The sequence below is a fragment of the Poromitra crassiceps genome (assembly GCF_964638095.1).
Source record: "Poromitra crassiceps genome assembly, chromosome: 2".
Classification (NCBI taxonomy): Eukaryota; Metazoa; Chordata; class Actinopteri; order Beryciformes; family Melamphaidae; genus Poromitra; species Poromitra crassiceps.
The window spans coordinates 45,009,671-45,035,191 of record NC_139624.1 but is presented as its reverse complement, the minus strand read 5'-3'; the positions used below and the strand labels follow the sequence as shown (position 1 = coordinate 45,035,191).

Here is a 25,521-nt window from a genome sequence, read left to right as displayed (position 1 = left end):
CTTGTTACCCCTTTTTTCACCTAGCTAATTAACAACTAGTATTCTCTAAACCTACGAACACTTAAAGACTACATTTTCTATTTCTTTTTGGACTCTACCTTTTAGATTTTCAACTCCCTTCCCTGATCTTAGGATCATTTAAAAACTACATTTTTATATCCCTTCTGTTGGACTCTTTTTTACATTTTCAATTTTCTGTTCTCTTGTAAATTTTATTTCCATAATAAACCATTCACAGAGTTTCATTATCGGAAACTCTGTGCATGGTTTAGCCCGGCATCTCTCGGCCTGTCTCGGAGGGGAGTCCCCGGATGGGGGTCCGTTGCTGTGGCCTGGGTGGGCCCGTCCCCTGCGTGGCCTGCTCTCAGACCTGTTCTCAGTCACTATGCTGGTGGCTGGGGGCTGGGGGGGCGGGTCGCGTGGGGGCTGGGTCCGCCCGGGCCGCAGCAATGGGCCCCTATAGCACAATGACCTCACAAGGTTCCTCCTCAGCCAAGTCACTGGGGCAATCCATGTGGCGATCCATGTGTGGATTGCCACCATATGGTGGAAAGGTTTTCTTGCGTTCACTGGGGGTGAGGGGGCGCCGCTGTGTCCCGGCCTGGCCTTCCCTCCCACGCCTTATGTGGGCGGGGGGCATCGGTGCTCTTCATCACTGGTCGAGGGCTGCCGGTTGGTTTAGAACAGCTTAGGTAGGCGATAGATTAGCTACAGCCTAAGGCTGACCTGTTATAGTGTTCAGGCAAAGTTCAGACTAGAGCAGAGTAGGATAGGCCAGATTAGGCTGTAGATTAGCTAGATACTATGTCCCAGTTAGCTCTGGTTAATGCTTAGAGTAGTCAGTTGTCTGATCTTCTCCCCCCCCCCTCTCTCTTTCCCCCTTCCCCCGCTTCTTCCCTTCTTCCCCCTTCCTGTTCTCCCCTCTCCCACATTTCCCACTCCCCCCCCACCTCCTCTCTTTCCATGCTCTTTCCTCCCCCACATCCCACCGCCCCCCCCCCTCCCTTCTCCTGCTCTCTCCTCCTTCTCCCCCCCTCTGCTCCTTCTCCTCTTCTCCCCTATTTTCCTGAATCCCTGCCACTTCCTGCTCTCCCCTCTCTCACATTCCCCCTGCTCTCCTTCCCCTGCACCCTCCCACCTCTCCTTCTCTGCCTCTCTCCTCCTCTCTGTCCTCTCCCCTCTCTCACATTCCCCCTGCTCTCCTTCCCCTGCACCCTCCCACCTCTCCTTCTCTGTTCTCTCCTCCTCCACATTTCCCATTTTCTCCCCACCCTCGCCCTAATCCGGGCCCGTATCCTACTCCCTCCCTCCACCCTAGACCCTACCTCTACCCTGGCTCTCCCTCCCCTGCACCCTCCCACCTCTCCTTCTCTGTTCCCTCCTCCTCCACATTTCCCATTTTCTCCCCACCTCCTCCCTCTCACATTCCCCCTGCTCTCCCTCCCCTGCACCCTCCCACCTCTCCTTCTCTGTTCTCTCCTCCTCTCTGTCCTCTCCCCTCTCTTACATTCCCCCTGCTCTCCTTCCCCTGCACCCTCCCACCTCTCCTTCTCTGTTCTCTCCTCCTCTCTGCCCTCTCCCCTCTCTCACATCCCCCCTGCTCTCCTTCCCCTGCACCCTCCCACCTCTCCTTCTCTGTTCTCTCCTCCTCCACATTTCCCATTTTCTCCCCACCCTCGCCCTAATCCGGGCCCGTATCCTACCCCTACCCCCTCCCCTCCCCCAACCCTAGACCCTACCTCTACCCCTACCTCTACCTCTCTCACATTCACCCTGCTCTCCTTCCCCTGCACCCTCCCACCTCTCCTTCTCTGCCTCTCTCCTCCTCTCTGTCCTCTCCCCTCTCTCACATTCCCCCTGCTCTCCTTCCCCTGCACCCTCCCACCTCTCCTTCTCTGTTCTCTCCTCCTCCACATTTCCCATTTTCTCCCCACCCTCGCCCTAATCCGGGCCCGTATCCTACTCCCTCCCTCCACCCTAGACCCTACCTCTACCCTGGCTCTCCCTCCCCTGCACCCTCCCACCCTCTGTTCCCTCCTCCTCCACATTTCCCATTTTCTCCCCACCTCCTCCCTCTCACATTCCCCCTGCTCTCCCTCCCCTGCACCCTCCCACCTCTCCTTCTCTGTTCTCTCCTCCTCTCTGTCCTCTCCCCTCTCTTACATTCCCCCTGCTCTCCTTCCCCTGCACCCTCCCACCTCTCCTTCTCTGTTCTCTCCTCCTCTCTGCCCTCTCCCCTCTCTCACATTCCCCCTGCTCTCCTTCCCCTGCACCCTCCCACCTCTCCTTCTCTGTTCTCTCCTCCTCCACATTTCCCATTTTCTCCCCACCCTCGCCCTAATCCGGGCCCATATCCTACCCCCTCCCCTCCCCCAACCCTAGACCCTACCTCTACCCTGGCTCTCCCTCCCCTGCACCCTCCCATCTCTCCTTCTCTGTTCCCTCCTCCTCCACATTTCCCATTTCCTCCCCACCTCCTCCCTCTCACATTCCCCCTGCTCTGCCTCCCCTGTACCCTTCCACCTCTCCTTCTCTGTTCTCTCCTCCTCTCTGTCCTCTCCCCTCTCTCACATTCCCCCTGCTCTCCTTCCCCTGCACCCTCCCACCTCTCCTTCTCTGTTCTCTCCTCCTCTCTGTCCTCTCCTCCCTCTCACATTCCCCCTGCTCTCCCTCCCCTGCACCCTCCCACCTCTCCTTCTCTGTTCTCTCCTCCTCCACATTTCCCATTTCTCCCCACCCTCGCCCTAATCCGGGCCCGTATCCTACTCCCTCCCCTCCCCCAACCCTAGACCCTACCTCTACCCTGGCTCTCCCTCCCCTGCACCCTCATCTCTCCTCCTCTGTTCTCTCCTCCTCCACATTTCCTATTTTTTCCCCACCTCCCCCCTCTCCTCCCTCACATCCCCCCGCTCTCCCTCCCTCCTCCACTCTCCTGCTTTCTCCTCTTCCCGGTGTTCTTCCTCTTCCCCCCTTCCCCCACTACTCTAAAGCATAGTACACATTTTACTCCAAAGCATGGCACCCACTCTATCCCCTCCAATATTCCGCCACTATTTAAAGCATGGCATAGCATGGCAATATTCCGCCACTATTTAAAGCATGGCACCCATGCTCTTAGTATTTCGCCACTATTCAAAGCATGGCACCCACTCTTCCCTAAAGAAAGGCACCCATAAGCTCTATATGTGAACATGTGCTTATTTGGCAAAAGGACTCACTACTAAAGGCTTGCAGCCAATTAAATTAGGCATAGTTTGGTTGCTTAGAAATTGACATATGTCCGTTTGCAAGATGTGCGTCTATATTTCTCATTCTCTCCCCACCTCCTCCCTCCCCCTGCTCTCTTCTCCCCCACACCCCCCCTTCCCCTCTCCTGCTCTCTCCTCTTGCTCCTTCCCCACCTCCTATACCCTCCAACATCTCCCATTCCCTCCCCACCCCATCACTCTCTCACATTCCCCCTGCTCTTCCCCCTTCTCCTGCTCTCTCCTCTGCTCTCTCTTTATTTCTATATTTTCTATATTATCAATTGTTCAAATGTTATCTTTATTCTGTATATTCTTGTTACTGTTGTGTTAGCTAGAATCAGCTAGACATACTTTCTGTGAAGCCCTCTGAGACATGCTTGTGAATTAGGGCTATATAAATAAACTTGACTTGACTTGACTTGACTCTGGAATGCCCTCCCCAGTCACATCTGACAGGCCAAAACTCATTGTCTTTCATACTCATTATGTCATCTTTCCAAAAAAGCCCTTTTCACTGTTGCTTTTGACCTATAATATTTATCTCTCTCTCCCCCTCTCTCTCATCTATTTTAATATTTTCTCTCTTTATTAAAGTTGTTTTATCCTATAAAGTGTCTTTGAGCGCGGTCAAAAGCAACAGTGAACAGTGAAGCACTATATAATATACATTACATTACTAAACATATAATAATGAGTATTAATGTTCTGTAATTCTACTCATATTCTAATATTTCTTATATTTCCATGCTTATACTTATTAAACAATAATTAGAGAGCCTTAAAAAGAGATATTCCTCTAAATATGGCTTCAAACGGGCAAAATTTCAAATGTAAAACGGCCAGAGTTAAAAGTCAAACTCTGCCTATGGATCCTAGCACTTTGTGCTTGGACCCCTAATAAACTGAACAATTACAATAGTGATCCTAGCACTTCGTGCTTGGACCCCTAATAATAATAGTAACAACTGGCATGAGAGTAGATGATGACAGAATTTAAAATTTTAGGTGAACTATTCCTTTAAGCACCGGGTGAACAAGGTGACTGCCACTGCTTGCTTAATCAAATAAATAGAAGTAACACATGCGTTCACCCCTACATCCTGTTTTTTCCTTCTCTTTTTTGTATAATACAAAAGAGGATGCTGCTATAGTTGCTCTGTCACAGTTCGACACCCTGCTGTGACAGAGACAGGACAGAAGTAGCTGTGGGACGTTTGGCAGCAGCTCCTGCACAACATTGGGCTTCGTGTGAAGCATGGCGTCGGCCCTGCAGTGCAGGCTACTGCTGTGGGCAGGCATCATCCTGGCCTCATCGCTGTCTTCAGACTCGCTGCCAGTAATCACTGATGGGGACTTCATTGAGCAGTGTGTGCAGGAGCACAACAGGGCGCGCTCTTCTGTCCGGCCTCCTGCCAGCAACATGCTGTACATGGTAGGCAAGACGTGAGAACATGTCGACTCTGACTGGGGCGCGGTGGGTAGAGGAACAAATACGGTGCTAGGGTAAAAGTACAGTTAGGCCTACTTTATAATATTATGTTTAAGTAGAAGTAAAGCACCCATAAAAATAATTAGGCTACTTGAGTAAGAGTAAAAAAAAGTATCTATTGTTAGCTGTGATCTTTTCCATGCGACTCTAAAAAGACGATTCGATTATTTGATTGGAAAAAATGGAAATGACAAAATAGTGCGCACAAACAAAAGTCAAGTCAGATTCCTTTTCTCACTGTGAACAGTTTGTCAATTTACGACTGTCCGTGCAGTTTCCGTTGCTGATGGAGACGCAAAATCTGTTCTAATGGATGGGATTGAAAAATGTACAATAATTCAGTGAAAATGTAGTTAAGTAGCCTAAAGTAAAATTAGTGGGGTGAATAGAGGTATTATGGGATGGGACACTTTTTGACTTTTCGCCTTGTGGAAGCTTTCTTGCCATGAATTTAAAAAATAGCGCAACACATGATACATTTCTGTAATAGTCAAGATGTTACCTAACCTTCTGAGGTGGAATGAAGGTTACATTATATTCCAAGGAGGCGTGGCATCCTCTTTTGTGTGAACTGACCAAAAATCCCTTTTTTCTGTAACGTTTGGGACAAAATGTTTGGTATTATGGGACAGATGCCTTATGGATTTAGGCTAGTGTAAGCATTTACTGCACAATTTAATTCATACTTTGATATAATCTGACATGCACATCTTCCTTTTCCTATTCCTCTTTATAAATTAAGACTCCATGTTCATTTAAACTGTTTTATTTAATGTTTAAAACTCTGTAAACAATTCAAACAACAATCGGCCTGCCCTCACTGTCACAACAACCCCCTTAGTTGTTGAGTTAACAGTAGGTTAGGTTTAGGATGATTAAGTTGAGGGTTATGGTTAGGATGATTAAGTTGAGGGTTGGGGTTAGGGTTAGGATGATTACGTTGAGGGGTGGGGTTAGGATGATTAAGTTGAGGGGTTGGGTTAGGATGGTTAAATTGAGGGTTGGGGTTAGGGTTAAGATGATTAAGTTGAGGGGTGGGGTTAGGATGATTAAGTTGAGGGGTTGGGTTAGGATGATTAAGTTGAGGGTTAGGGTTAGGATGATTAAGTTGAGGGTTGGGGTTAGGGTTAGGATGATTATGTTGAGGGGTGGGGTTAGGATGATTAAGTTGAGGGGTTGGGTTAGGATGGTTAAGTTGAGGGTTGGGGTTAGGGTTAGGATACTTAAGTTGAGGGGTGGGGTTTGGGTTAGGATGATTAAGTTGAGGGTTAGGATGAGTATGTTGACGGTTGGGGTTAGGGTTAGGATGATTAAGTTGAGAGTTAGGGTTAGGTTTAGGATGATTAATTTGAGGGGTGGGGTTATGGTTAGGATGATTAAGTTGAGGGTTAGGGTTAGGATGAGTATGTTGACGGTTGGGGTTAAGGTTAGGGTTAGGGTTAGGGTTAGGGTTAGATGATTAAGTTGAGGGTTGGGGCTGGGGTGATTGATTGTGAGGTTTCTCTGTTTATCTCTGTCTGTCCCTCCAGACGTGGGACGAGGGTTTGGCGGTCACGGCGATGGCGTGGGCGAGGAAGTGTGTCTTCCAGCACAACCCCAACCTGGAGGAGCGCGTGCATCCTGTCTTCTCCTCGGTGGGAGAGAACATCTGGACGTCCACCTACCCACCATCACAGTTCAGCGTGCAGGCCGCCATGACCTCCTGGGTCAATGAAACGAAGGACTATGACTACCACAGCAACACGTGCACTGGCATCTGTGGCCACTACACACAGGTGTGTCTGCACTTTGTAAATACGGCGGTAAATCGCACATTTACTTTGTCTGTTCTGTGTCAGCCTGGTCGCCAGAATAAAATGTTGGCACTGTATGTTTCTGCAATCCAATGATGCGTAGAATATCAACATTTCTGAACCCAAAATACGTTGCATCTCACGTCTCTATACACACTATACAGTATGTGTATATCAATGAAAGTCTGCTATTGAAATTATATACAGTAAGGGGCGGGCGTTTGTCGTCGGGGTGGACTCGCCTTTCACCCTGGAGAGCCCTAAACATAACCAAAGTTGTTAAAGTTGTTTTATTTTGAGTTTAATGTTCAAAAGGTGGCAAGGTTTTCAAATTAACCACAATTTTGTTTAAAATTTACATTGAGATTGGAGGTTTGCAGAAATGTAAAATGCCACATTTTAGAAACGTAAAATGCTTTTGTTTTGTTTTAAATTTACGTTGAGATAAGTCACGTAAACAAAACAAGTAACAAGTAAAGAAAATCCTTACTCAAGTAAATGAGCAAATACTCATCTAAAAATAGCTTACACTTTTAAAAGTTTGAAGTATAATTTCAAATCCTTTACTCAAGTCAAAGTATAAAAGTAGTAGGCTATAGGCTACATGGGCTTACATTTACTTGAAGTATAAAAGTAATTTAAAGAAAAAGTCATTTCTAATGTTGGTTCTAATAATAATAATAATAATAATAATAATAATAATAATAATACATTTATTTTATATAGCGCTTTTCAAGAACTCAAAGTCGCTTTACAGAATACATGAGTCAAACATAAAACATAACAGAGACAGACATAAAACAAAGACAAACAACAAAAGGAAAGGAAGGGGGGGGGTTGCAGGGGGGTGGGGGTTGGCCATAGCAACCAGAGAGCAGCGGCAGCCATTCTATTCTATTGGATCACAGATGAGAAGAGTCTGCAGCTCAGATCACATCTTGTGGCTGCTCTCTTGTTCCTGTTCTCTCTCGCTCTCTCTCTCTCGCTTCTTCCTGTTCTTCTCTCTCTCTCTCTCTCTCTCTCTCTCTCTCTCTCTCTATCTCTCTCACACACACACACACTCTCTCTCTCTCTCTCCCCTTTTTGGTGTCAATTTGCTGAACAAGCAGCCAATCACATTTGGCTCTTGATCAGCTGCTTCCTGGATGGAAGTTGTAAATAAACCTAACCCTAATGCCCAATGTCCACCAGATGCGGTACGGCTCTGTGCGTCTCTGGTAAAACTGCTATCTGCCGGAACAGACTCTCTCTCATAATAGATCGGCAATACATGTAGTACAGAAAAAATACCCACCTGTCCTATTTTTGCCATACCGGAGTCACACAGAGCTGGTGGACATTTGCCTAAAGGCTGAATTATGCTCACCCTGCCGTGAAGGGCGCGGGGGTGGAGCCAGGGCCGGGCGCGTCAAATTACGTAAATTTGTTGGGCGTGGTTATTCGCTAGCTCCGTCGGGCGCTCGCGTTGTGCCTGATTTTTTTTCTAACAGCGCGAGCTTCTCTCCAAACATGTCCGCTTTCAAGCCACTGAACCCTGAACTATGAGCTGTGTTTTCGCCACATTTCTTGACCCATGTGGTAGGCTATAAACTTAGATTTGCAACTGTTCGTTTTTAGTCATTTCACAAGTAAATGTGTTGTGTTGAGAGCATTATTGAGAGAGATTAAAAGCATCACAGAGTAGGCTATCAGGGCTGAGAAGTAAAAACGGCTTTCAGTAAAAACAAGTTTGGTGAGTCCTTCATGTGCTGATGTGCGGTCGTTTGAGAGTGAAAGCGCACTCAGTACTGCACAGCGTTTCATTGCGACTTTTCACGGGCTGTTCTCACCATTGTAGCTACAATACATGCTGATCACTTTCTGAGTATAATGGCATCACCCCCAGCGCGAGGTCTACACGGTGACTCACGGAGACTCGCGGGGCCCCACCCCCACGGAGCTTTGCTCGAGTATAAGAGCACCTTAAAAGGGATAGTTCACATTTTTTAAAGTCTAGCTCTATTTGCTATGCACTTACCAATGATGATGTTGATTGGTAGAGTTCTTTCTCAGCACAATCCATGCTGTTACTTGCCAATGGGGTCATGCTCATGTGAACTATCTCTTTAAGGTTAATTAACTGAGGTGTGTCTGGTGTTTGTGGTGCGGTGGGTCTGTACGGTGAGTGTGGAGCTCCGCAGGGGGTCTGCAGAGGATCCGCACCGAGCTCTGCGTGCCTTTTCAAAAAATGAAAATCCGCGGAGGCCTCCACAAGTGCCGCGGTCAGTCCTGAGGATGATTAGCTAAGGGCACGTTCACACCATATGCCAAAGCAATGCTCAACCTAAGCTCAACCTACGCTGAACCCACAAGTTTCATTTTGGCGTCCTTGTTAACAGGCGAAGCCGTTCACACCAGCCGCACGCGTGCCTTGCTCAAGCCACACTCAAGGCACGCTCAAGCCGCGTTCAAGCGATCGTTCAGGATTCAGTACTATTTTCCAAGCGTGAAGCTGCCAGGCATGAAGTCAATGGAAGTTGTGGGCGGGGTCAAGGTGCGCCAAGCAAGGCGCTGCGGAAAAGAGTGCTTCTTGTGTGACCGGTTTAAGTGTGAGCTCAACTTCAGCTCTGCTTCTGTTCGCCAGGTGTGAACAAAGGCTAATGGTTGCTATGTTAGTTGGTTAGCTACTAGGAAAGTATTCTATAGGACAAATCAGCGTGACATCACAAACCCCCGGAAATGCGGAACCCCGCAGCAGTTGACTAGCATGAGTTGTGCCAAACAAACATTAATATCACAGATCCGACCCTCTGAAGCGAACTGAACTCAGACCTCGACCTGTTTCCTGTTGTGGTTTTGCAGATGCACTCTCATGTGTCTTACTGTATTGCCAGTTTGAACCAGTTCTTTTTTTGCAGACAGTTTGGACCAGTTCTAAACTCAACTATTTGTTGATAACTGTTCTCAACAGTTATCATTACCACAAAAAGGAAGCTAAAGGTCAATATAAACATACACAAGCACACAAGCATTACTGGGTAACCAGATTATCATTTAGTCTGTGATTCTCAAAGTGAGGTCTGCGGACCCCCAGGGGTCCTTGAGGGAGTTACAGAGGGTCTCAAGGGGGGTCATTTATTTTCACTATAATTAATTTATTTTCACTATAATTCCATCCATCTAACACATTGACCGAATGTATGACTATTTTAGTCATGGGTTTCATACACTTTCTTAACATCTAAAAGCAAAAATCTTATCAGATGCGGGATGCTGGGACAACATCTGATCAAATGCGGGTCCGTGGTCTAATTTGTGTCAGGTTAGGGATCCTTGACGTGAAAAAGTTTGAGAACCACTGCATTAGGTTATAAGTAGGCCCTACTAGCCTACAAGTTACATATACTTTGTGTATTTTTATCCCATAGCTAATTTATTAAGCATTTCACACAGCATATTTAATCAGCTTTATTTAAAAATCAAGGTAGAAAATGGCAACTTTACCATAGCATAATATTTACATTGTTGTAATCAGAGGAGGAATGAGGCCAATAGGATGAACGTGTGACATCACGACACCCTGATATGCCATGATTGATAGTCTAGTCTTAAAACTGGAGTTATGCCCCATTCCATTTCCAATTGAACTAGGAATCTCCCGGTTCAAAGGTCATATACACAGTAGCCTATTGTTTTCTAGCTGTGGACATAGTGTTTGTATGCATGCGCAAAATACAGCATAATGCATTATCATCTGTTATTGCTCACAATGGCTAGCATGGCTAGAGCTAACCCTGGCTGGATCCCCAACTGTTTACTGGAATGTGGTGACCTCGGGGAGTGACGATATTCCTAGTTCCCAATACAAATGGATTCAATGGACCAATATACTTGAAAATGTTAGGTAGCTACAGTGAAGTCATTTTTTTACTTGGTTACTTCCCACCTCTGGCTCATTTGTCATCTTCATGTTGAAATCTGAGAAAAGGGAAACTGATAATTTACTCCATGCTTGGTCTCCATTACTCAATCAAGAACTTCTGTCTTTTGGTCTCCAGGTTGTGTTGGCGAGCAGCTACAAGGTGGGCTGTGCGGTCCAGCTCTGCCCAAAGGGAGTCAAATACTTGGCTGATGAAGAGGGCGTCATTTTTGTATGCAACTATGCCACAGCGTGAGTTGAAGATGTCTCTAAATATCAATGGGCAGTCATTTTTGTCTTTTTTCAATATTTTTTTTTCAGATTTTTTTTAACAATACACAAACAAAACAAACAAGAGGGGGATTTCCATTCCTGCAGAATGAGTTTTTTGGCAACAGTTGTCCCCTGCGTCAGAGACTGTTGCACAGCTGTAGGGAAGTTCAGAGAGGACTCGGAGCAGCCGAAGATGGCCAGTTCTGCCTCCGGCTGAAGGGTTATTTTGTACGCCTTAGAGTACCAATCAAATATTTTGGCCCAGAATGCCGTTAGCATGCCGTCGCACAGTGGCGAGACAGAAGGGAAGATCTTGTTTAATTTATGCTTGTAGTAGGAGTAGTGAAGACGGTGAGCGACTTTAAATTGAATCAGCTGGTGTCTGCTATTAACTGAGCAGAGTAGTATCACAGACAAACTCCTTTTCTATATAATGTCAGATAAATCAATACCAAGTTCCCCCTGCCACTCCTCTCTGATCCTCTCAGTAGAGGCCAACAATGGGCAGTCTTAATTAGTCTTTCATGCACATGTATAAAAAGGATTTGGGACAGAAAACATTACATTACATTTTAGGATGGGTAGCAAGTGGAGGCAAACACAAACAAGAGGCATCCTCAATCAGTGCAAAGGAGTATTTACACAAAACCACAAAGCTTATAATATCAAGTGGTGCATCTTCAAAACAAGCAAAATACTACAAGCACAAAAGATGATGTGGAAAAGTCAATGTTTCAGGAAGAAAATAGAGCCTGGTATCGGGAGTGGCACAAATCACACTTAATCACACTTACTTTTACTTATTTGGTTATTATATGTGTTTGCGCTCATACATATTTTCATGATGCTGGTTATGTTGTTGTGATTACAGCCCTGGGCCGGGCCCGAGCCCGAGGTGATTAAGCCCTTAAATTAAATAAGTCTTAAATTAGTAGTTCATGGTATTTGTTTGGTATGCCTATGATATTTGTATCATGTTGCATGCTGTAAAGAAAAACAAACAAACACAAAAACAGGCAGACCGAGCCCGGCCCGGTCCGGGCCCTAGCTAGTGATGGGAAAATCGTCAGGCCAGAATGCAGGGCTCAAGTTGTGATGTGTTCTAATGCCATCACCATTAGTCTTAGTCCTTTTAAAGCCCATCTGACCTCTCCTGCACACAGTCTATTTTCCCTCTCCTTTATACCAATTGTTATGTGAGAATGAAACAAAATGGGAGAGTGCTCTGTAACTTGGTAGATGTTTGTTTCCTCAGTGGTATGTTTGAAGAGCGACCATATGAGACTGGAGGAGAGCTCTGCAGCGGATGTGAAAGTGACTGCAGGGACAGACTCTGCCGTGAGTATTCACAATCCTTTGTGTGATTTAAAACACCCCAAGTCCTCAAATCACATCTATAAATGACGATGATCTTCAAATCTAACAGGCTTGTAGTTTGGATTAGTGAAAAGATCATGAAATTTTTCATGTGGTGATTCCCATGTGGCAACTTGCTCGACAGATGATTGTAGAGATCTGTAAATCATAATTTTGCCTAATCTAACCCTGATCACATAGCCTTGTATTTCTCAGTTTTTGTTACCTATGGCAGTGGTTCTCAACATGGGGTCTGGGGACAACCAGAGGCGAGTGGTCTCCAGCAAATTGATGAATTGTTAAACCTCAGCATTATTTAATTTACAAGAAGTTAACAGTTAGAAAATGTAGAAGAATTACTGTTTTGATCATAGTTTCACTGCTATAGAGACACTGTGGAGCGCGTCATCATTCAGAAACCACGCCCAAAACGGGGGAAAACACAAACTCCCGTCCAATCCTGGTGCTCTCCTATGTCGCGTGCATGGTCGGGTGTTGCGCACAAAGATCATATATACGGAAGATGAACACTCCAACTTACTTCATTGACAGCAACATCCACATTTTTCTTCTCGGCAATTCTCAATGGCTTCCTTGTTTTCCTCGGGAGTACAAAAAAAACTTTAACTGGCGATTTTTTACATTTGTTGTCTGCGCAGCCCACAACACAACAGCTTTTAGCTATGTTTAATTCAAGGAATATGATGCTGGTGTGTGGAAGTGAACGGAGCTTTTCCCCCGTGATGGGCGTGGCCTATTTCATGCAGTGTCTCTATATCTCTACCTACAATACAGATAGTGATGGATTCTGGACAAAATCATATCTGACAAAAAGAAAACAGATTTGGGTCAGAGATAATGGGGGTCTGTGGCTCTAATGTGGACTAAATCCGGGGTCCTTGATGTGAGAAGGTTTGAGAATCACTGACCTATTGGAATGTTCATGCTGAATATTTGGGAAGGGCATAAAGTTCAGATTTATACTACCAAGTTACGAAAGCAGAGACTGAGGAAGAAACCCTGTTACATATATGGGACCTTTCCCCACAAAATGCCAAATCATGCAAAGTGTCTGGTGAGGAAACATAGCTACCTGATGTCTCCAATCCATTTCAATGTGTTGAAATCTCCTTACAGGCAGCCAAGAGCGAGACGCCCAGAGAAGTAAGTGTGATGGTGCTGAAGCCACATTGTTTCTTTCAAATCAGACAGGTGAAATAAAATAAAAATGGTAGCGAGCAGCTTCCAGGTGTGAAGCAGCGTGTTGGTGAACAAGCACAAACCTTTTAGACCACGGCACTCCCACTCATATCCCCCTAGCCACTAATCCTACCCATCCCTCGACTCACAACTCTCTAGCACTTTCCTATCCCTATGCCGCCCCCAAACACCACTAATCCCTAGCCACTAAACCTACAGTACCCACCCCTCGGATCACGACTCGCCACCCCCAAACACCACCCATATCCCCCTAGCCACTAATCCTACCTACCCTTTCCTATCTCTATGCTGCCCCCAAACACCACCCATATCCCCCTAGCCCAGTGGTTCCCAACCTTAGGGTTGCGACCCTAAGTGGGGTCGCCTAGAATTCAAATAGTGTCACCTGATTTAAAAAAATAATAATTACACCACACACAATTTAATACTACCGAAGATGATTAGGTTCACTTGCGATTTTTATTTGATTAGATTTTTATTTTTTAGTTCTGAGTTAGTGATCATCTCTAAGATTTCAGATTTGTTCTCTTGGGTGACACCTATGGCGATGAGTGGTAATTGCAGGTGAGATCCAAACAGTGTTGCATTATGTGACATTAGTAATGTCACATTACTAATGTCACATAATGTCACTATACTACAAAGGCTCCCATCAATGGACCATAGCCTCAATCAACATTGTGAGTGACTCTTATTTGTTTACATGAAAATCTTTGAGATTATAACTTTAAATCAGGATTCTGAGAATAAAGTCAGAATTCTGAGATTAAAGTCAGAATTCTGAGTTACTGTCAGAATTTTGAGAAAAAAGTTGTGAGATTAAAGTCAGAATTCTCAGATTAAAGTCAGAATTCTGCGGGGGGAAAGAAGCATACTATGTGACATCACTAACGATGTCACTGATGATATTAGCGATGGTGTACCAGAATTTGAATGTCTTGGCTCCCTAGATTTTTGTGACATCAAAGTAGGGTCACGAGCCAAAAAAGGTTGGGAACTAGGCTTGGGCGGTATTTAATTGTTCATACTTTCATACCTGCCTGACATTAAACCTGGTATACAGTATATGACGATATTAGTTGTGTGGCGAACAAATGGCGAATAAAAATAAATCAACAAAAATAATTTAGGCTAAGCCCAACACAGGCAAGGACACTTGCGCCTATTTTGGCTGAACAAAAAAGATAGAAACGGTTTTGACGGTATTGAAAATCATACCGTCAGTATTTCTAAATACCCTGGTATACCGTAATACCGCCCAAGCCTATTGGGAACCCCTGCCCTAGCCACTAATCCTACCCACCCCTCGAATCACGACTCTCTAGCACCTTCCTATCCCTATGCCCCCCCCCACACACACACACCACCCATATCCCCCTAGCCACGAATATACCCACCCATTGAATCCTGCCTCTCTAGCACCTTCCTATCCATATTTCCCCCCAAACAAGACCCATATCCCTAGCCACTAATCCTACCCACCACTCGAGTCTGACTAGCACCTTCGTATCCCTACACCCCCCCAAACACCACACATATCCCCCTAGCAACTATTCCTACCCACCCCTCAAATCCGGACTCTCTACCACCTTCCTACCTATCTCCTACCTTCCTCCAAAACATTGTGATCTTAGTGAAAAACATTTAATTAGTATGAATGCATTTCTACATTGTTGAATGATAGTTATTTTTTATTTGTAATAAATTTTGTTTAATATTTGTTAATTAGCCCATTGTAGACAGACCCTCACTTTTAGTTGCTGATTTCAGTGTGGTGCTGATGGACAGCCGCAAACATTTTTGAGAATTTCAAGTGGCCCATGAGTCAGACAAGTTTGGGAACCACTGCCCTAGCCACTATTACCCACCCTTTGAATCCTGACTCTCTACCACCTTCCTATCCCGAGCTACGGCCATTTCCCCACTAAACTCACTGACTGTCCTGACTTTTCAATCCCATGACCCCGGCGGGACCGCTGGTCCATCGCCATGGTAAAAACAGCACATGCTTTTACTAGGCAAGATGTTTATGTAAAAAACAAAACAAACAGCTGTCATGTCTGTCTAAATAACGAAAGTGAATTTTTATAAGCCAGACATTGGTACTAAAGATGGGACGATATGCTAATCTCATGATACTATACACAATACAGGCAATGATTTGATACAACCAATATACAATGTAATAAACACAAGTTAGAATTGTTTATTTCTGAACCACAAATCTTTCACTCGGCTGCTGGAATGCAAACAATTTAAAAAAAAGTTATAATTTGGAGAGTTTGTGAAATTGCAATTGTGCAGCGTCTCATTTGTGACTACTACAGCAGAATAACATGGAGATCATATTGCGATTCATTTTTCTTCCCCATGATACAAATTTGTATCATATGTTGAATTTTGATATTTAATGCCAGTTAGGTATGGGGCAATAATTTATTGCCCCATACCTAACTGGGATTGATCAATAACCCTATCTACATCCCATAAATAAGTTGTGGTCAGTTCGCGTTTTGAGAAAGCAAAGCTTCTTTAATGCATCTTTAAATGCGAGATGTCTAGAATAGATTGTGTGAATAGTTTTGTGTTTTTCCTCTGACTTAATTCAGACAAAGGAAAACCAAGGGATTTAATCTGCCATTTATTTTAATAAAATCTTATAAAAGGTTTTACTCGGTCAAGCAAATCAGCTATATTTAGAATCAGGAAAGACCATAGAACATTTCACTTGGAAAAAAAGTGGATTACCAAAATTAGGGTTGTTTAGTTTTGGTCTGAGTCAATACACCGACAGGCTCTCCTGATTCTAAATATAGCTGAATCGCTTGGTTTTACCAAGTAAGCTATTTTTATAAGCATTTTATTAAATGTAGACTGAAGATAAAATGGCGGATGAAATCCCTTGGTTTGTAGCCTATGCTTAACCTGGAAGTGGGCGTGGCCCTCTATTTCAATTTTAAACTTTCAAGGCCTTGACGCCCCCCTCAAATTCACAAACTCTCAAGGATTTCAAGCAGCAGTGGGAACCCTGCCAGTGCCAATATGCTAGCTAGTCCGGTCTGACTGTCCTGTCTGTTTTTAGGGTACAGCTGGAGCCCAGACTGGGCAGACTGGGACCCGGCACCGATCCCGACCACCTGTGGTCCGTCCTGTGTGGCCGTCCTGGTCCTCCGGCCGCTGGCCCTGATCGCCACCTTCCTCGCGGGCTACTGTGCCCGCTACTTTTACCCAGACATCTTTTGCTACTGCTAGAGTAGACTGTCAAACATGGACATGGGTTCAGACATCTTCTGCTATCAGTAGACTGTCAAACATCTCTCCACAAAATTCATTAACCTGGGCGTTAGGTTCGACCCCCACCTGACGTTTAAGACCCATATCAAACACCTGTGCAAGACCTCTTTCTACCACCTCAAGAACCACCTTCTCCATCCCCCCAGGACCAAGCTCTGCAACATGGGGGATCGGGCCTTCTGCTCGGCTGCACCCTGTCTGTGGAACTCTCTTCCTGACCACCTTAGGACACCAGAGACTGTAGATGCCAGTGTTAATTTTGGCAGCTGTCTTAGTCTTTGGATGAAAATGCTTATTAGTTTTAGTCACATTTTAGTAATTTCTATCCTTGATAGTTTTAGTCGACGACAACGCAAAATGTTTTAGTCCAGTTTTAGTTGACGAAAAGTCATTAATTTTAGTCAACTTTGAGTCAAAACGTTTTGTCTTTAAACTAATTCAATTAGGCCAATACAGGCATTGGAAATTGGAATCAAGGTTGACAGGTTGTATGAACTGCTGAAATTCGTAAAGCAATATTTAACTCTTAAGTTTTACTTGTGTAATATCCGGATTCCTTACCAGTTTGAGAGCTCTAGCCGAGACTCCCATCAGTGTTAATTTAGGCAGCTATTTTATATTTAGTTTGTCTTAGACTAATATGTTTATTAGTTTTAGTCACATTTTATCCATATTTTGTTTTTAATAGTGAAAATAGGTAGTTGAACATTTCTCATCATAGTGTCTTCCTGCTATGTCTATTAACATCTGTGCTATTTGTAATTTGTCTGTCATGTGATAGATTGCTAATTGTTTAGCTAGGCTAAATCCTTTTGTTGCTGACTGCTGTCTCGTTTAACTGCAATACTGTCCTCATTTTATGTCAATTAACCTTTTTTATAATAGCTCTTATGCTACATTCCTAGACTGTTCTTTTTATACTGCATGTTTTGATGTTTCTCTCTATAGCTTTACCATTTTTTTATTTTTTCAGGGTGACCTCTTAAGACCAGTCCAGGGACAGCAGATGTAAAATAGCCTTCTGGTTAACTCTGGCGCATTTACATTTTATGTTAAAATGTGCATTGTCCCTGTTAAATAAACCTGAAATAAATAAATAAATAAATAAAAGTTTTCGTCTAGGAAATTAACACTGGATTAAAAAAGGATTAAAAACCTTTTAACGGAGCCTTTTCATAACTTTGCTGTTTTATCGTTTTTAGGCTTAACTAGGCCATGTCTCAAGGCCTTTTTAATGTGACTTTTAATTATTTTTTGCTTTTAACTAATCATTTATGCCGCTATGGTTTGATCTTTTATGTTGTCTTTTACACTTCTGTAGAACACTGAGATTTATTGCAAATGAAAAGTGCAATACAAATAAAAATTATTATTATGGAGATGGCTTCAGAAGCTACTGAGTGATGAGATGTCATCAGGTTTAAAAAGACAGTTCAATATTTTCAGTCTGTGCACAATAGATATGTGGCCTACATAAAACTCAAGTAAAAACATTACTGAAAAACCACCATCCTACACAGTAAATGACAGCAACTGGCCAGTGGAAAAGTACAAAAAAAGAGAGATTTTTTTTTTACTTTTCTCCCCACTACACAGACAAATCACATGTGAAAAACTCTGTGATTTGATGCATTATAAAAAGGTTATCCTCTCATCATCCTCTGAATAACAAAGAGCAAAAATCAAATTTCTGACAACACCAGAGCTTGTAGACCAGAACTGATTCTGGATCAAATCTGCTTGCTCCCGAACTGTCTTGTCTTCGAAAAGGAGAAATATAAATTTATCAAAAGATATAAATACTGACTGTAGAAAACCTTGACAACAGCATCAAGGATAAGTGGCCTGTTTGTTGATTTCTATAGAATCAACAATGAATATACTTTACAATTGGCCTCCAGATTTGGGCTGGGCGATATGGATTTTTTTTTTAGACCACCTTAATATCGACATTGCAACAATATGTAGGGATGACTATTGGTGGTTTCATAAAATATTTACACAATGAGATTTTTTGATAAGTAATCATCAGTAATGGGAATATAATGACTAAGTGGGTAAAGGCAAATAATATAACAGCTAACAGTTTAAACAGTCTGGTAAATTCAAAAAATGACATGACTTTTACTGTAATGCAGCCTTTAAAACCAGGAAAAGACAACACTTACACCATATCACGATACAGTATATCCAAAATCGAAGACGATATCTAGTCTCATATCACAATATCGATATATCAACATATTGCCCAGCCCTAGTCCAAATACAGGATGATTATCTAGGACAATATGAACAGGCGATCCCTCCCAGCAGGTGATGTATTTCAGTATCATTTTCCCACATCACAATAGAGTGTAACTGTCTCGATGGAAGCACGCGGTCCCAAAGTCAGACGTCCTGTGCCTCTGCAGTCTTTATTCTGTGTGAGTGTGATGGATCCCGTGTCACACGGTCCCGTCAGTAGTTATTATGATCAGTCTGTAGTTTATTAGCCTTTGCTTTTTTCTTCTTCTTCTTGTCGTTGGTGCTGCTGGGCGGGGCCGGGCTCACAGGCGGAGCGCCCAGCTTCTTAGTTTTGGCTTTCTTCACTTTTTCTTTGATGGCCTCGATGTCCAGCTTGCCTTCTGAAGGAGCTGCAGACAGAGAGAGGAGGTCCACAAAGAGGAAATGAAAAGGGAGATGAAACGGCTAGGGGTGGGAATCACAAGCTTCATCACGATATGATACTATATCAAATATTTGGACAACGATACAATATTTGCCGATATCACCAAGATGATACGATTTCGATTAGATTCAACTCAATTCAGGGGGCTGTGATCGATATGAGATGATATCATATGCCCTGTCCATTTAACACAATCAGATTTATATCAACACAAAAAGCAACTAAAATATGTTTTGACAATTTTATTTCTGAGGTCTTCCAGACTTTTATTTTTTTATTTTTTCTGATTTCCCTCCCATTTTCTCCCGAATTTTACTTGGCCTATTTCCCCCTGCTGCGCCGGTCGCTGCTCCACCGCCTCTGCCGATCTGGGGAGAGCCGCAGACTAGCACCATGTTTCCTCCGACACATGTGTAGTTGCCAGCTGCTTCTTTTTAGCTGACGAGCTCTTCCAGACATTTAAATGTGAAAACAATCTATTATTTCTACTTTTATATCATGGTATATGCAGGGATGCAGAAGTTAAATCCAATACCTTTTAAGACCCGTTTTTTTGTTTTCTTTCATAATACAAACAGGGCATGACAAAGACAAAACAGGTGTACAGAATATAAACAAAGATTCAACTATACAAAGTCTGTTTAAGAGTTTCCAAGGTGGGTTCTAATAAAGTTCCAGGGACCATAAAGATCCTCAGTCCTGTCTTCTTGGAGGAATAGAGCTGCCTGTTCCATTGACAGCATGTCCATGAAGTCTTTATGCCAGGTCTCCATGCTGAAACAGTTTGGCTTACGATGTTTCAGGTCCGTTTAGCTGCTAGGAAGGCCGATGCTATAACATTATGTACAATTTTTGGTTGCACAATGGCCAATTTCACACCCAATATGCAGGTTACCGGACAAAGTTTAATATCAATACCAAGGAGACAAGACACGTTTTCAGCAATGTCAGACCAGAACTGTTTGACAAGAGGGCAATTCCACAACAAGTGCATGAGCATACCCTCTACTCCACATCCATGCCAGCACAGTTTAGATAGTGTATGATAAATTTTCTTCAATGTACAGGGTGTAATATGTAATATAGGTCCTATAGGCCTGTGTAATATAGGCCCTATAGGCCTCATCTTCATTTGTAAGATCTTAAATCAACACAGTTTGATATTTTAGTACTATTTTTGAGTGCTGCATCCCATTGTGTTGTACTTATGGGTAAGCCCATGTCACGCTCCCATTGAGTTTTAGTTTAAAGATTGCGGTCAGGGATGGCACAACACAGCAGCCTATATACTGCTGAGACTGTGCCCTTCCCGACAGCAGCTTCACATCACGATTATCATGACCAAAATTGTCACGGTTATCGTATTATCACGGTATTCGTAAAAAATTGCTGACAATGTTCAAAAAGTACTGAAAGACTCACTGAAATCATTTTACAACGTTTTATATTGTAAACTCAGACCCAAAAACGATTGATACACTCACTGAAATCATTTCTCCAAGGCTGCGCGTTTGCATCTGGGAGACTGTTGCCAACTTTGGTTGATGATGGACAGTATTTACGATGTTTTTCAAAGCACTGTAATCATGGTAACACGGTAATCATGGTTTTAATGATAATGAAAATTTGAAACGGTATGGTTATCATAAGGAATTTTATCACGGTTATCATTAAAACCGGTTATCGTTACATCCCTACTTTCAGCCCAAATTCAGATTTCAATTAATTAAAAGGGACCACATTTCCATTACTCACCACTTGCCCCACATGTTTGATGTTGTGTTGTTGCCATACACGATTTTCTTTAAGGGTTTCACCACCCGCAGTGAATATAGGGTTATTCCATAATGGACATGATTGTAGAGAATTTCCACTGAAAGTCAAAAGTTTCTGTAATATTTTCACCATTTCACATGAGGATTCAAACAGTGGGTTATTCATTCTGGGAGTGATCTTTGGATTGTACAATAAAATTGATAAGGTTAAGACCTTGTTATGTTCTTCTAGAATTTGCTCCTCAAGCCATTCCCAACCACCAATCTGTCTCACAATATTATAAGCCCAATGCAAGGGGTATCTTGAGTTATATGCTATGTAGTACTGGTGGATATCTGGTAGTCCTATTCCTCCACTGCTTCGCGACTGTATTCGTTTTTTATAGCTGATCCTCAGTTTTTTGTCTCTCCATAGGAAACCAGAGAATAATCTGTTTATTTCCTTGAACCAACTGGGGGGAAACTGAAGTGGTATAGATGACATAAGAAAAGCCAGCCTTGGTAACATATTCATTTTAATTACTTCAGCTCTGCTCCACAGGGATAGAGGTAGGACTGTCCATCTAAGAGTTAGGACTGTCCATCTTTTGATGTCTTCCCTAATCGTCTTAAGGAGATCAGGAGCATTTAACTCTACCATTTTTTCAATGGATGACCGAATTTTGATTCCCAAGTATTTCATGACATTTGGCATCCAATTAAATGGGGTGGTGCCCAAGTGTGATTGAAAAGTTAGATGGTTAAGTGGGGTGGCCTCACTCTTACTGTAATTTACTTTATAGCCAGAAAAGTGTCCAAATTTATCAATAAGCTTTAGTACTTGAGGGATAGAGTGTCTTCGATTTGATGATGTTAGTAATATGTAATCGGCGAACAGGCTGGCCTTGAATTCATAGTCACCAATAGGAATACCAGTTATATCTTTTTGGACCCGTATGGCGCAGGCAAGTGGTTCGAGTGCAAGAATAAAAATTGATGGTGATGCCGGACACCCTTGGTGCGTAGCCGTAGACCGATAAAGATGGAACAGACTGGACCTCATACCATTGGTTCTAACTGCCGCTACTGGTTCCTGGTAGAGTACCTTTATCCATTTCATAAAAACCGCATAGAACAAATATTTCCACTCCACTCGAACAAAGGCTTTCTCTGCATCCAGCGATACTGCTATCGCTGGACGTGCAGCAGCCTCCTCATATTATTTGAGGCCAAGCGACCTTGTATAAAGCCTGCTTGGTCAACATGCACCAGGGAGCCTCAGCCTATAACCCCCTCCATTCGTCTGGCAAGGATCTTTGCAAACAACTTGTACCGGTAGTCATTATTTAAAATACTCAAAGGGCCTATAGTTACTCATTTGCAAATGATCCTTGCCTGGTTTTGGAATTAGTGAAATAGTTGCTTGGCGCATGGTTGGTGGCATGGATTGATTAGTTATTATATCATTAAACAGCAACATTAGAAGCGGTGTAAGAGTGTCCTCGACACACTTATAAAATTCAATTGTGCCTTTTAAGACCTTTTTTAAGACTTTTTCAAGACCTCAATACCACTTTCCTCACATCAACATTAGACGTGTAAATCTCAAGTTTAACCACGATACAATATTATATAGATTCTTTGGACGACGATACAAGAATTTCCATTATGACAAAGTCATAACGGACACAATTATGCTCATTTAACACCATCAGCACATTAGCGACAAAATGTAATACCTCTCAAATGGCGATTAAGACTTTTTAAGGGTCTTAATTTTCCCTAAATTGATTGATTTATCAACTTTTAATACTTTTCAAGACCCCGCGGATACCCTGTATATATATATGTATGTATACATACAGTGGAATCCGCTTATAGTGATCACAGTTATAGTGATCAACCGCTTATAGTGATCAAAAAGCTTGGTCCCAAATCATTCCTATACACATGCTGCTTAAATAATTCGCTTATAGTAATCAATACTCCGCTTACAATGATCATGTTGGGCCTTGTCCCCCCTGAGAACAATGGAAAAAATGTTTAAAACTACAGTAATTTTATTATTTTGTACTTACAAACTATGGACTTAGAAACTTACAAAAAATGAGCCAACGAGATACAGCAGCGATACTCGGTGCATGTATGGAGAGATTGCAGCATCTATGCCTGTAGAGAGATGGCGGCGTCTCTGTCTATGCGAGACCGTTGTGTTTGAAACATCTGGAGGCCTAACTTACTGTATGGATTTTTAAAGTCAATAACATTCCTTTACTTTATATGTACTGTATTCATGTAATACATATACAAATGTCAATTAGATGGTCATCTGCACACACACACACACACACACACACACACACACACACACACACACACACACACACACACACACACACACACACATATATATAAACTCAAATACACTTGATACGATATCGAAAACGGGAAGAATAGGCTTGGGCCGACATCATTCTGATCATAGCGATCTGTTTGTTCTCAGGAGAAAGTGTGTGACTTTATTTCTACCTTTACTGGTCTTCTTCATTAAAGGCTTCTCCTTCGGTGGAATGAAAGCTTTATTGCGCTCCTGCTGCTTCTTGGTCAGCGCCTCTGCTTGTTTGACCTGAGCGAGAAAAAGAACAGTGTTAGTCAAACATTTGCCACTCCTCAGGATCCAATGCTTCTTTGTGCTATACAGCGTGAGCGATATATACAAATAATCTTGAAGTTATAATCTCAAATATTTTCATCTAAATACTGTAATAAATATCTGTTAAGTCACTATATCTGATAGTGAGTTATATAGTTATATACATAATGGTGATTGAGCCTATGGCTCATTGATGGAAGTCTGCATTTTCAATATTGCAGCATTTATGAACTTGGAATGGTTTCTGTGGTGACACAGAGTGGGCGGAGCTAACACAATAGACTCACTCTGTATGTTACTGTAGGTTCCCAACAACTCTTGTGTGAAGTAGGATAACAATCTACTTTTTTCCAGTCTCTGCTAGCATTATGGGTGGTCACGACACACCAGTAGAGTTCTGTAGCAAAAGTGTTTTCAGTAGTAATCAAGCAGAGAATTTTGCTACTTGGTGTTAGTAGTGAAAAAGCTGTTAAACACTACTGCTTCACTACACAGACATTTAAATAGTAATCATGTAGAGGTTCTACTACTTGCTTGTATAGTGAATATGTAGTCACAACACTACAGCAACACTACACATATTTTAAGTAGTAATCAAGTAGAGGTTCTACTACTCGCGTGTATAGTGAATATGTAGTCACAACACTACAGCAACACTACACATATTTTAAGTAGCAATCATGTAGAGGTTCTACTACTTCCTTGTATAGTGAATATGTAGTCACAACACTACAGCAACACTACACAGGCATTTAAATAGTAATCATGTAGAGGTTTTACTACTTGCTTGTATAGTGAATATGTAGTCACAACAGGATGTATGTATGTAATATTCAAAATTGTACCGTTTGTACAGAATGTATTTTTATACAGAATGTAAATTTTGTATGTAATATCTTGAAACTATGCAAGTTGTTTGATATCTTGAAACTATGCAAGTTGTTTGACCCCAGGAAGAATAGTTGCAGCTCTGCTGTAGCTAATGGGGATCTTAAATAAAGACAAAGACAACACTACGCATATTTTAAGTAGTGATCAAGTAGAGCTTTTACTATTTGGGCAGGGCTAACAAGGCCAAATTGATTGAAGGTGTGGAGGGAAGCAGCACACAAGGAAATGAGGAGACCAAACTAGACAGAGTTCATGACAACTGCAAAGCTAAATGTTTCTTTTTCAATGTTGTAAACTAAATAGAGATGTCAAGCAGAGCAGTTTCAGCAAGAAAGAGGCTCAAAACACCCAATACAGCAAATCCAACTGTGACAGCGACGCCGATGACACAATAATTGAAAATATAAGGCATTTGCCTAAACCACAATCAAGTCTAGCATGTTGTGTTAGCTAGTTAAAGCTAATGCTAGCCTGTGTTCACTTAATCAAAGATGCTTTATATCCTACACTATTAGATATGAGGGTGTGTAGGGTGGTTGTGGTTGACTCTGTGTGCGAGTAGAGGTTAGCTTCTCTTGTTGTTCAACTTATTTGCAGAGTGAAAGTAATGCCAGGCCGAGGCATCTGATGGAAATGGGAGGCGCTTACTGGTAAGAAAAGCTTTTTTCAAATCTTGTCTCATGAGGTTGGCCTATTTGTAAATTCCCACATGTGACTTACAGGTGACTGTTCTGTGCAGACAGCTGTGGCAGCCAGTCTCAAGCCGTCATTGGCTGGACAGGCTCAGACAGGCTGTACGTGTTGTAGACATAGGTTACATAGACCAGTCACTGCTTGATCTGTTATCTACCAGACTGTATACATTACATGACATTACGTCATTTGGCAGATGCTTTTATCCAAAGCGACTTACACTAACACATTTTTGTGAGCAATAGAGCAATCAACTATGCAATACAGTCTATGACAACTAGAACTTCTGA

The 25,521-nt window shown here is 42.7% G+C and overlaps 2 protein-coding genes across 2 annotated transcripts in view; one reads left to right on the top strand and one right to left on the bottom strand.

Moving 5' to 3' along the window:
- Positions 1-4,456: 4,456 nt before the first annotated feature.
- glipr1a (GLI pathogenesis-related 1a) lies at positions 4,457-17,788 on the top strand. The gene is made up of 6 exons (XM_083632034.1): positions 4,457-4,680; positions 6,267-6,512; positions 10,568-10,680; positions 11,957-12,039; positions 13,195-13,221; positions 16,361-17,788. Exons 1-6 carry the CDS (start codon positions 4,504-4,506, stop codon positions 16,528-16,530), a joined length of 816 nt encoding a protein of 271 aa, XP_083488160.1. The 5' UTR covers positions 4,457-4,503; the 3' UTR covers positions 16,531-17,788.
- A 175-nt stretch (positions 17,789-17,963) lies between these two features.
- Positions 17,964-25,521, bottom strand: part of krr1 (KRR1 small subunit processome component homolog) — a gene marked incomplete at its 5' end in the record, with an annotated part of 34,226 nt that continues 26,668 nt past the window's right edge. The window contains 2 exons of the mRNA XM_083632032.1: positions 17,964-19,205; positions 23,524-23,620. Coding sequence (XP_083488158.1) covers positions 19,030-19,205; positions 23,524-23,620 — 273 coding nt within the window. The 3' untranslated portion in view covers positions 17,964-19,029. The remainder of the gene's footprint in view (positions 19,206-23,523; positions 23,621-25,521) is intronic.